Source organism: Nematostella vectensis, chromosome 4 (assembly GCF_932526225.1).
Source record: "Nematostella vectensis chromosome 4, jaNemVect1.1, whole genome shotgun sequence".
Classification (NCBI taxonomy): Eukaryota; Metazoa; Cnidaria; class Anthozoa; order Actiniaria; family Edwardsiidae; genus Nematostella; species Nematostella vectensis.
The window spans coordinates 14,552,126-14,565,017 of NC_064037.1; the positions used below are offsets into that span (position 1 = coordinate 14,552,126).

Below are 12,892 nucleotides of genomic sequence, written 5' to 3' on the forward strand. Positions count from 1 at the left end.
AGAATAGTGGTCATATAACTCATGGTCTTTTTATGACTATCATAATAAACAAGTTGTGATGAGAAATCTTTTGAAAGTCATATAGCCCTAATCTAGAATGATCATTTGAACAACATTGTCAAATAAAAAATAGACGATTTGTTTAAATTAGTGAAACAACTGATTAATACTCAAATGTCTATTTTTTTCTCAACTTTTAAGCAAACCATAATTATGTAAAAAGCTCCTCCATGACAAAAATACACTAAGAAAAATAGCTTGGCTAACAGGCCAAATTGCTTTCATACACCCCCTACCACTTCATATGTGTGATTTGATTTATGATTTATTCTATTTCCACCAGTTATACTGGTGCGGAAGGCACAACAGAGCTAGGCTCCAATTCAAGTACCCCCTTGAGTGTATTGTTAGTAAGCATTGTAAGCACTGTCACTGGGGGTGGTCACTGCCAGAGGGTTTATTGCGTCCCCAGTGGTTCTTTTACGTCCCTTCGGTTCAGGTTAATGTAGTGCAGCTTGAAGAGACGGGACCTCCGGTTTAGTGTCCTTATCCGAGAAGACTGGAAACACGGGAGAATAACTTCAACTCACTTGTGACACAAATTCGAACCAAGGCAGGAACCCGGAAAAATCCCCAGTTTGAGCCAGGATTCGAACCTTGGCCACAGCGGTGAGAGGCCGACGCGCTAACACACTCGGCCACCCATTTGATGTGTCAATCAAATGTGATCAGAAACCTTGAGACTTGGTCCGTAGACCTTTTTTTTTCTTTGTTTATTTTTTTTTTGGTTCAATTTTTTGCCAAAAACCTGGTGATTTTACGTTAAAACCGGGAGACCTGGAGAGTTGACAGGTATGCTACTGACCTGGTTAAAACAGACTGGGGACTTTTAAAATTCCTGGTGGATTTTTGGCTTCCCCGTTACCTTCTAAGTTTTCAGACTCTCCATGGCAGAGTTTTCCCTCATACAATTTCACTCTGACCTGATGGCATGGGAGACCCCCCTCTATATCTAAAAAAAATCTTGGAAATTAACGTCCGGGTTGACGAGCTTGTCGGCAAAATTGCTGGGATAAAAGCTAGCCTCGAGTTTTCTCAAAAAGATATAAACTAATTAAAGCCGTCAAAGCTTGAGACAGCAGAAGACGGTATTGGCCGGGTAAAAAACTCCCTGGAATATTTCGAGAACCAGTCCCGCCGAAATAATATCCAGGTTTCAGGAATAGAGGAGTCCGAAGGCGAAACATGGTATGACGCAGAGGTAAAGGTAAAAGAGGCCATCAAAACCAAATTTGGTTTTGAAAACGTGGAAATAGAACGAGCTCACAGGGTTGAGAGCAGAAAGAAAGCCCGTGGAGACGAGCAGACAAAGCCAAGGACCATCGTTTGCAAGCTCCGTGATTGGAAACAACGCGAGGCCGTGATACGGGAGGCGAGGAAAGTCAAGCCTGAAGGCCTGTACATAGCGGGAAGACCTGGCGAGGGCTACTCTGATGAAACGTGAAGGCCAAATCCCCAAGATGAAGGGAGCAAGGAAAGCGGGCAAGTTGGCATATTTTGTCTTGGATCGCTTGGTTATAAAAGAAAGGAAGAACGCTGAATCTCCAGCCGGCGAATAGTGAGCTAAGTAGCAGCACTTGTAGTTTCATTCCTCTTTGCGAGGTTTTGCCTTTTTGTCATCTTACAGATGAGGATCTTCAACTAGCGCTCTATGAGCAACAAAATGGTTCAATTAAATTTGATCCGGACAGATTGGCTTGACTAAAATTTAACCCAATACTTTCTGAAAGTACCAATCGATTAAGCCTAAATGATAATGATCCCGATCCCTTCAACTGCGATTATCTGTGGTTCTTTAGCACTCAATACTGCTTCCATCCTGGATTCTGTGGGACCAATCCCCTTGCTAGACAAGACATAGCCCATAAATGTCAGTTCTGAGATCCTGAAAACACACTTCTCCTTATCCAGATTAAACCCTTGTTCTCCAGCAGATCAAGAGTCTTCTGTAGCTTTGCATCATGTTCCTCCAAAGTGCGATTATGTCGTCGTGAATATTGAAGGCTCGCAGCTTGACAATACTTGCTGCACGATGTGCTGGTAGAGTTCTGGTGCAGACGATATGCCAAATATGAGCCGCTTGTGCTTTAAGAGACCTTCGTGTCAGAAATGTGGTGATAATCCTAGACTGCTCATCCGATTCAATCTGATTGAAGCCCCACTTGAAGTCTAGTTTGCTGAATGTAATGTACTCCCATTTGAGTTGTACAGAATAGCATCCACAGTGGTTATCGGGTGCCGTTCCCGTACCACAGCCTCATTAGCCATTCTCATGTCAACACATAGTCTTATTTCTCCATGGTCTGGGTATTATAACTGGGCTAGCCCAAGATGTAGGCCCTGACACTTCTCAATGATGTCAAGGTTCTTGAGCTCCTCAAGCTTCTGGTTTACCTTGCCTCCTAACCCGAAAGGTATGGGTCGTGCTTTCTTCGCAAAAAGTCTTACAGACTAGTCAACATGTATCTTAGCTTGGATTTTTTTTAATTTTCCCACTCCAGTAAAACACTACTTGTATTCTTCGAACAGTTCATCCTCTTAAACCGTATTCACTTGCATCCGCAGATTTCCTAGCATTTCACTGGTCTGTCTACTCAGTATAGGTCTTGCCAAGGCGTTCTGTCAATAACATTGCATTTAGATTCAGAATCCACCAGTACTCCCTCTAGTTCTACGCCTCCCAGCTCCGTATCAATGGCTACGCACCCTTGTTCTTATGTGACTGCAAACGCATACTCGTCACTCTCTCCGGTAAGCTGGTGTACGGTTCCTTTCTTTTGCTTAAAGTTCTTGCTATTTTGCTCTTTGCTTTTGCAAACTCTGGAAAAATGACCAATTTTGCCGCATTTATTACACATCCAGCATCTGGCTTCACACTCTGGGTCTTTACTCAAGTGTCCTTCCAATGCCACAGCGATGGCAGTGTTTGCATTTTCCTTTCTCCTTTTCCTCTCTTCCTCTTAAAGAGTTGACTTTCCCTGCTGTCTTGAAGCTGTTATGCTATAGATTTCGCTTAACTTTCTGCAGCTTCCATTGCTCTAGCAAGCTCTTGAGCGCGTTTCAGCGTCAGCGCTTCCCAGGATTAGAGAAATTTCTTCCGTAAGTCGTGTGACTTGCACTTGTCGATGAATTGATCTCTTATGTGTTCCGTTTTTTTGTCACCGAAATCACAATTATCCGCAATTTGGGACAGTCTCGTGACAAACTGGTCTACCGTTTCGCGTTCCTTATGTTTCCTTTGTCTGAAACAATGTCTCTCGTAAGGCACGTTGATTTGCGGGCTAAAGTAGCTGTCGAGTATTCTAATATCACTTGTCTCCGGTTGGCGCCTTTTCTAATGGGTCGGTTAGCGTTAAAAATATCTCTTGCACGTCTATTCGTGCACAAAGTAGTAACAATGCTTTCTTTTTCGATTCTTTCGTGATATCTTTTCCCTCCAAATAGTATTAATTGCTGTCGAAGGCCGAAATACTACCAAGCTCAAGGTTCATCACTCTCGGATTCTCCCCTGCTTTTTCCTCAGATATTTCTTTAGCCTTTCTCCGGGTTTCTTTATAAAGAATCCCATCACTTTTCGCCAATTATAGCATTTGTAAGCACAACTGTTTATAACATGCCTCGACCACCTGCTACAACGAACGAACATCCTATAATATACTCCTAACACAGGGAGACCAGTCACAACACAGTAGCCCGGACACTACAGATGCAACGAATGGCACCAATCCCTGAGCTTGCTTTTTTGCAAACATTTTCAATATGACTTTCAAAAGATACTTTGTTATCAATTTACACCCCTAAACATTTTTGAGATTCCACGCGGCAAATCTCTATGTAAATGGTTGCCAAAGGATCAAATTTGTTATTAATGTTGTAGTTTTTTGGATGAGAGAGCCAATCACAAATATTTTTTTTCAAATCGGTATTTAAGTTATTTTCCAAACCCATCGAGTCATACGACGATGTATATTATTTGGAAGATCGTTAATATATACAGTGGAACCTCTATACAACGGACCTGTATTGAGCGGACACCCTCTATTTAGCGGACAGCATTCAAAGTCCCGATATTTTTTGCCACTTAATTTCAGTAAATCATACCTCCATTAAGCGAACACCTCTATAACGCGGACGCGGACACATTTCACGGTCCTACATATCAATCAATCTTGCTTCGAAAACTCTCGTTTACATAATATTACATTGCATACCATATTTGGTAGTGCGCATCAATCATTGTTTACGTCGAGAATTTTCACATAAACTTGCAGGGATTCATGTTTACTGCGATTTTGTGGGCCGCCATTTTGAAACAGGCCCAGGCCTTAGCGTTTTTAGAACTTCACAGATATCCCGCGCGCTCACCCCAGGCTCTAAGACCATTTAAAAAAGCGACTTCAAAGTGAATGACATGCATTTAAATCAATAGGAATTTGAAACTTACTAACGCATGGTTGCATTTTAAGGCATATTCATTAGTGAACACGGGAACGAAATGCACGGCTATCGTAGAGACACTGCAAGGTCGCGCAAAGGCTATAGGGAAAAATAATTTTGAGCAAAGGATCTTGGGAACGCTTTTTCAAGCTGCCTCTGTGACGCTTTTAGCATAGATAACAATTCTAATATCACGAAATATTTGGAATAAAGTTTCCATTTTTACATGACATTCGTTAGACTGTTTTCAAAATCTCTGCGAAAATAACCTGTTCTAATTGGTTTTCTTAATTCATGCGCGTAATGCGTCATCAATTGTAATTAACGCTAATGCGCTGTCAAAACGCCCCGAGGAGTATATAACTTCTTTGACGTGACAACTTTAGTTAAGAAATGTCACATCACGGTAAGTAGTACAAACGTTTGTATCCAGGGTATCGAGAAGAAGCTCGAAATTATTCAAAAGTACTCTGTCAATCAACTATATATACGATGTTGAAGAAATTACACGCGCGAGCACATGTTCACGTAATGTTTTTTTTTTTTTACAAGAAAAAAAAAGATGGAGCACTATAAAATTGTATAACGAAAATATGCGGGCGAGAGAAATATCTCTTGAACTCAGTGACTTCGCTTAGCCGGGGCACGTCTCGGCCTAAGAAAAAATTGTCCATGGCGACATATTTATAGTTTGAATTTTTGGTCATGTGGAAATTCGCACGCGCGAAAGTGAAAGTAATCACGACTTAAAGGGAGGGTTTATAATAAAAATACAAAAAGTGACTTATTCATCATGTTATCTTTTTAGAAGATTTAGCGATTGAAGTTGGAATGGAAACGGTAAGTCTCTTTTGTGGTCTTGTCATTGTTATTCTTATCCGACGATTCAATGGATCCATATATTGATGACTCTTAAGATCAAATAAAATCATTACAAAAAAATAATATAAATTATTAAAACAGGTTGAAGACATGCAGCTTATACTTATGGTTCGCGCGGGTAATTTTTTTTAAACAATTCTTTCAAATTGAAACCCGTTTAGTAGCCCCTTCAAAGCGTGCGATCGATCTGATTTTTGGCGAACATAAGCACCAATGCTTTTATTTTGCAAATCCTGAAATCAAAATTAGTTTTGAAGGTTTGGTATAAAATCTAAAAAAAATGTAGTTGCAAACCGCTCCATTTTGCGTATATGAGGTCAGTGCTACTTGATGTCTTATATGACAAGCGGACAACAGAATCGGAAGAATAAGTTAAAAATCGACACTCGATTTTTTTTGATTCGGTGGTCTGACCCGCGCCTGATTTGTCAACTTTGACCGGAAGTTTTGTTTTATTTTACAGACCGAGAAGGGAGTTGTGTGGTAAGTAGAACTGTTAGTGTACATATATTTTTAGTAACAGCTCTTTACAAGTCGTCTGATTCACCTTAATGGAGCAAAGTATTAGTTTGTCCCTAAACCAAAAATTACTCCTTAGTTTCAAGCCTTTATTGCGTAACCTTAGTGAAACTTAGAATACATGAGATTACAAAAGGTAGAACATTTTAGTAACGACGTTAAAGTGCATCTGAAGGAATAAAACCGATAAAAACGGCTTAATCATAGATATCTAATATCTCCTATGCTAGAAGAATCTTTACTACAAAAAATCCCCGATTTTTTTACAGCCCTTTGAATATACCAGTCTGTATAACACCTTTGTCGCTAATTGACAAACGTATTGCGGGCGCGTAGCGCGAAAATCAAACTTGTCAGCTCGCGCGCAGTCTGCATCTTCATTCACGAAAATTAGCGCTTCTCCCTGTGCATCAACAAGCTCTGCCGATTGAAAAAGCAATGCCAGTGACATCGAGACAGGGAAAGCGACTCAACAACAATACAGCAAAGTATTTTTGCCATACCAAGACGAGGCATTAGCGGACAAATGTCGAATTATCGAAAAATACAGAAAGCGAAAAGGGAACTGGAGGAGAAGCTTGTCAGCCGTCTAAATGGTTTGACAACAGTAGAATCTAAAACGGTGTATATACGACCCTGAAATAAAATTAAACGATTTACCTGTTCGCTGTTTTAGTCAATCGTCTTTTTCTGACTTGACATGAGTATTTTGTAATGTAAGATTTACTTACAAAAAATGAAAATTTATAAGCAAATCTTATATCGCGAAAAAATGTGGGTCCTTTAGCTTTTCACCTAGGTTTTGAGGATCGTATATCATTGAAATTATGATTATGGGAAATCGGGGAGTTTTGGTAAAAAAAGATTTTTCCATCATATTAGAAATTAGATGTCGATGGATGAACCGTTTTGGAGGATATTGCTTTTATTCCTTCAGATGCACTTTAATATATCATCAGATAAGGTTTCAGCGGGTTCACTTGCAGTGCGCTCTTTGGCGGGTGCACAACAAAGGGTGAGGGGTGCTGTCCATCATAGTTAACAAAGGAACTTGTCATTTGGATCAGTGTTCGGTTTTGAGTTCTCCTTAAAGGAGAAATCTGATTTTGAAATAAGAGATCTAGCTGTTAAAAAGGTCCTTATCCATTGAATCAATCCAATGTTATCAACTAAGTCAAAGCTTTGTGAAATATGAAAAGAAAAGAAAGAAAAGTTGAACTCCTTTATCTAAGGATTCTTAGCAAGTATTTTTAAGTTGTCTTCAAAGACAATTTTCGGACCTTGATAGGAACGAGCCACCGGATGACTTGCCACACGAGGAATGTAAATCGGACGAGAACGAGGGAAAAGAGAACGACAAGTACGATCTAAACCTGAAGAAGGACGATGACAAGGCAGATCTGAACCTGAAGAAGGACGATGACAAGGCAGATCTGAACCTGAAGAAGGACGATGACAAGGCAGATCTGAACCTGAAGAAGGACGATGACAAGGCAGATCTGAACCTGAAGAAGGACGATGACAAGGCAGATCTGAACCTGAAGAAGGACGATGACAAGGCAGATCTGAACCTGAAGAAGGACGATGACAAGGCAGATCTGAACCTGAAGAAGGACGATGGCAAGGCAGATCTGAACCTGAAGAAGGACGATGACAAGGCAGATCTGAACCTGAAGAAGGACGATGACAAGGCAGATCTGAACCTGAAGAAGGACGATGACAAGGCAGATCTGAACCTGAAGAAGGACGATGACAAGGCAGATCTGAACCTGAAGAAGGACGATGACAAGGCAGATCTGAACCTGAAGAAGGACGAGGACAAGGCAGATCTGAACCTGAAGAAGGACGATGACAAGGCAGATCTGAACCTGAAGAAGGACGATGACAAGGCAGATCTGAACCTGAAGAAGGACGATGACAAGGCAGATCTGAACCTGAAGAAGGACGATGACAAGGCAGATCTGAACCTGAAGAAGGACGAGGACAAGGCAGATCTGAACCTGAAGAAGGACGATGACAAGGCAAATCTGAACCTGAAGATGTGCGAGGAGGATAAGACCGAAGAAGATAGAGTAGATCCTCCTGACACCGAAGAAGAGAAGAAGGACGAAGATAAGGAAGATGCTTCTGATGGCGAAGAGGTGAGTTATTTGACAATAGTAGTCCAATAAGCAAACGTGCAGACAGGTGCTAAGCTAGGAGGGGGGAGGGGGAGGCGAGGGATTAAGGAGGAGGGGTATTCCCTATGACGAGGACACTTATTAATATCTGCAGACCCATATTATTTATTATTATCATTCCCCTTAAGGTCAATACTATTAATGCAGTTTGTTGTTATGATGTTGTTGTTGAAGATTATGATGATGATGATGATGATGATGATGATGATGATGATGATGATGGTGGTGGTGGTGGTGGTGATGAAGATAAGGATGATGATGATGATGATGATGGTGGTGGTGGTGATGGTGATGAAGATAAGGATGATGATGATGATGATGATGGTGGTGGTGGTGGTGGTGATGAAGATAAGGATGATGATGATAAGGATGATGATGATGATGATTGCTCTTTTGTTTTTGTTGTCATCTGATATTGTCTTTGCTATTATTATTGTTAAGTTGTCGTTTATGCTGCTGTTTGGCAAGCTGTGTCTTGTTTGTTTTAAAACAAAAATGTATTATAGCCGGTTTTGTTATCCTATTGGTGATGTTGCCGTTATTGTGTTGTCTGTTGTTGCTTTTTATCGTTTCGAGTTATAGTATTGTTGTTGTTGTTGCTGGTTACCGTATTCATATGGTTCCTGTTGTGTATCGTCGTCTTATTAATGTTGTTAATCTTATTCATATTGTTTTGTGTTGTTGTTGTGTATTATTGTCATATTAACGTTGTAAATCTTATTCATATTGTTGTGTGTTGTTGTTGTGTATCGTTGCCATGTTAAGGTTGTTTATCGTATTCACATTGTTGTGTATAGATGTTGTTGTTGTGTATTGTTGTCATGTTAATGTGTTGATCGTATTCATATTGTGGTGAGTCCTTGTTGTTGTTGCCGGAATTTTCTTTTTTTTACTCTTTTCCTCTGGTTGACAGATGGACATCAAGGAAGAGTTGGCTAGGTACGTACATTTAAATTTCGGGCACACGTTAAAATCACTGTTTTGATACCTACTCAAACTCGAGTTTATTCTTTCTCTTATTATTCTAGTATTCTATAAAATCTACGTAGGCTGAAATATACACTAAACGGACTCCCTTTCATTTTATCTAACGAGAAGTATAATGTATACAAATTGCAAGTAAATAAACAATCAAATTCACTGTCAAAATACTATACAAAGGAAATAATCTTGATAGAGAAAATATGTATTTGCTCATAATAAAGACTTGTTCTTCCTTACGAATAGGCTACAGGAGAAATTCCAGCAAGTCTGCAAGGAGAACGTGAGTAAAAGATTGACATGACTCTCTACAACGTTATTTTTAGGTTCTTTTGAACAAGATTAATCATTTTGGTGATAGAAAATTAAATTAAATGAAATAGGAAAATTTTAAGGAAATATAATTATTACTAACATATGATTTTTTTTTTCCAGGAACTTCTGAACGACACGAGAAAAGCGTAAGTGTTAAATATTTCCCTTCTGACTTACACGACTACTTCGCTTCGGCTCTCAAGCCAGGGGACTGGGGCTTAATCCATGGTTACGTCAGCTGCTTGATATCTACACGGGAGTGTGTAAATCGGTCCTCACAAACTTGTGTTGGGAGACACGCGACACGTATACACTACTTGCATTCATGATTGTAAACTGCATGGGACGGAAAATATCTACACACTGACAAGTCACAAGGACACAAGACAGCCCCCGGCGGCAGGGGGAGGGGGGAGGGGGAACTTTCCAGAAAAGAAGACGGGGATGATCGTCCCATCTTTTAGGGTATAAAATTTCGAACTGCTATTGATTGTTTCTGGCGATGATAAACTGCTTTTTGCAAATACCGATGAACACTATATTTACTATTGCTTGTCAAGTCAACATGTGGTTTCTCGTGCTGTTTTAGATCTGTGAACGCGTACGCGGACCTTCTTCAGGCTACACGTGCTTCCGAAATGAGCGAGGTGAGCCCGCGAGTTTTACAACCTTGACCAGCGTAATTAATTTAATAATCAAATAAGCGCCCCGTCTGAAAGTCGAAAAATTGAATATTCGAGTAAATACGGTACGTCTCCAAAGATATACTTTCGATCAGATCAATCAACGACATTGATAAAAAAAGCTGCGCCGGTTCTTTTTAGAATATACTTTATTTTGGCATGTCTCTATCTACACTCTTCAAAGTGTTAAAACTTGCAGATAGCAGGTGGGGGTGCGCGATCTAAATGAATAATAATAGACGATCCTTTGATAAGAAAGACCCTCTTTCTGCCGGCCAAAGGGGGTCTGCGAGCGCAACCTGCGCATCCCAATGTGTACGCAATTATTTTTTTAAAGAAATATGTTCCCGGCTTTTTTTTTGTCGTGTCACACTTCTCCACATTTTGACTCACAACCAAATTATGGATAGTGAAATTTGATGACTTTTTTTATATTTTCTTGATATGTTTATGTTTGCTTTACTACAGGCACGTGACCGCCAAGTCCTGCAAGACAAACTCAAGTAAGTGCGCTTATCGCCATGGTAACCATTGCAAATATAAATAGGTGAAAAACCTGCTATTTATAGTTTGAAAGGTTGATATGAAACGGCATCTAATTGTCTGCTTGTATCTCGTTTTCAGGGAAGTCGAGTCTAAGCTGGTGAGTAATCTGCTGAGATGATGAAAACTCCGACATTACAGGACATTACAGTGCCAAATGACATTGTTGGGACATGGACAAATGAGGGGAACATTTGACGCCTCAGTTAGGGGCACATGTTTTTCTTCTAATAATCCATGCAAGAGCTAGGCAAATTTCCACTGTTCTGTGGCATTTTTTACTGAACATACAGGGAGAAAATAAAACTTAGATCCATTAAGGTGGTGGGAGGATGGTGGCGGTTTTTCCTTAATGCTAGTTTTTATTACAAAACGAGACTTCAGAAAGGACAGCAAATTCAGGCCCTTATTTTGGTTTATGTGTGGGGTTGAGTTTAATAAGGCATCCAATTTGAATTGCAAATTGATTGAGTCCTGGGGGGAAGGGGCAAGTGGGATCAACCCACCCAATTCATCTCTATCGCCAATGTGTAAATCTCACTTCTAACGCTGACAATCTTGTATTTGTCTTGCCAATCTCTAGGCTGAATGCACAAGCCAGGTTGCCGAGTAAGTATCATAAAATTCTATATGTAATTGTAGATAATGTTATAATTGCTTTTAGCATCTCGTTGACTCAATCGGTATGCTTCCTCTTTTACTGTCTGATTTTAGTCTGACCGCTGCTAACGACAAGCTTACGAGAGATAACGTAAGTAGCCTAAAAATGAAAATGAAACTAAACACTATTTTGGTGTATCAATTTAAATAGTCAGAAATGCCAAACGGATGGAGGAATGGAGGATGGCTAGAACATGAAGGAAAGTGTGTAAATTCCTAACATGCCGATTTGAGAGCCATTTGCCAAAAAAAACTTATGTGAGGTTAAATTAGTAACACTCTAAATGTAAAGGCTGTGTGATTGATCGATTACCCATGATGCTAAAAAAATCATCAGAACAAGAAAAACATCAGAAGCATCGCACTAATGCATAACTCCATTTGATTTTCCCTTTTAGACTAAGCTTGTGCAGGCCAATCTTGCCAAAAACGAGTAAGCACCCATTAAACTTAGTTTTGTTACTTAGAAATAAACATTTACCCTTTTTTAAGTTTCTGATTTGTGTCTTCCCGTTAACAGGGTTATTGAAAGCTTGCATGCTCAGCTCTTGGAGGCCGTAAGTATTTATTTCCCAGGCTCTTAGAGGCACTACATCATCTCAATTGCACATCTATTTTTTAAGTCCCACAAACTTTATGGCTGGAACGCTGTTCTGTGTGTTTCAGACACGCAAGAAGCCCTCCCGATGGCAGAGATTTAAGCGCCGAGTAAGGGCGTTGTTCGGCTGAGCCTACCAGAGTCGACAAGCGCCACATCTTTTTGTATCTTTTTTTTTTTTGAGGTTGCGCAATGCGTGCAAGTATAATATGAATTTTTTAGACTTTCAAAACAAATGGACTAAAATAATTGATAGAATTCTCTCTCCCATTTGTACCTTCTTTTCATATAGTAGATTGATGAAAAAAAAATCAGCCGACGACATTTGCGGGAGAGAAAACGTAACTACCTATTTTTTTATAGTTTTATGAATACTTCTTGGCCGGGGAAATACCGGCTTAAGCATGGTGGCACATTCAAATAAAATCCATGCGCGATTGATTCTGTCCTGAAACTTATGATTATATGGTCACATTCAGCGCCCTATAGGGTGAAAGTTTGGTGCCTTTTCTACCGTCAAAATCCAAACGATTCTGTTTCTAGTTTTCCCGCAAATGGCTATGTGCTTTATTCAGTATTTTTTCATTCACATTTTTTTAATGGCTGATTTGGCTTTAATTACACAAACAGTTATTTTTGTATCTCATTGCGCAACCCCATGAAACATTATGTATGAAATTTCTTGTTCTCAAAACTATGTATGAAATTTCTTGTTCTCAAGTCTCTAGGCGCTTGCTTCTCGCCAGAGAAGCTACTGCACATGTACAGAGTTTGATTGTTATTTTGTAAATAAATGGCGAAAACAAACTGGTTTCATGGATATCGTCTAGGCTGTTGTACTCTTATAGAATAAGCCGGAAGATAAAGAAAGAAACAACAAGCTAATTTTATAGACACCTTCTCCGACAAGTGCTCCTATGTATTTGTTCTTACACTGGCAGACGTAGGTAAGTTAGCGTATTGTATTAAAGTACTTAGCGGAACTATCTTTCGGAGTTGTTTTCTTTTCAAACTTTGAACACCTTTTTCATTGT

The 12,892-nt window shown here is 39.8% G+C and overlaps 1 protein-coding gene across 1 annotated transcript; it reads left to right on the top strand.

Moving 5' to 3' along the window:
• The first annotated feature begins 705 nt into the window (after window positions 1–705).
• LOC116612455 (protein PIF) lies at window positions 706–12,665 on the top strand. Its single transcript, XM_048726939.1, has 15 exons — window positions 706–4,903; window positions 5,306–5,337; window positions 5,843–5,862; window positions 7,187–8,039; window positions 8,992–9,017; window positions 9,306–9,342; window positions 9,495–9,520; window positions 9,964–10,021; window positions 10,526–10,560; window positions 10,682–10,700; window positions 11,184–11,209; window positions 11,315–11,351; window positions 11,659–11,693; window positions 11,781–11,817; window positions 11,927–12,665. Exons 1-15 carry the CDS (start codon window positions 4,891–4,893, stop codon window positions 11,987–11,989), a joined length of 1,317 nt encoding a protein of 438 aa, XP_048582896.1. The 5' UTR covers window positions 706–4,890; the 3' UTR covers window positions 11,990–12,665.
• The last annotated feature ends 227 nt before the right edge of the window (window positions 12,666–12,892 follow it).

What these genes read in the sequence shown, in the direction of transcription:
- LOC116612455 (XM_048726939.1), top strand. An exon ending in TGCACAAGCCAGGTTGCCGA is followed by an intron (nt 11,210 to 11,314) that starts GTAAGTATCATA and finishes GTCTGATTTTAG; the next exon opens with TCTGACCGCTGCTAACGACA. An exon ending in ATGCTCAGCTCTTGGAGGCC is followed by an intron (nt 11,818 to 11,926) that starts GTAAGTATTTAT and finishes TGTGTGTTTCAG; the next exon opens with ACACGCAAGAAGCCCTCCCG.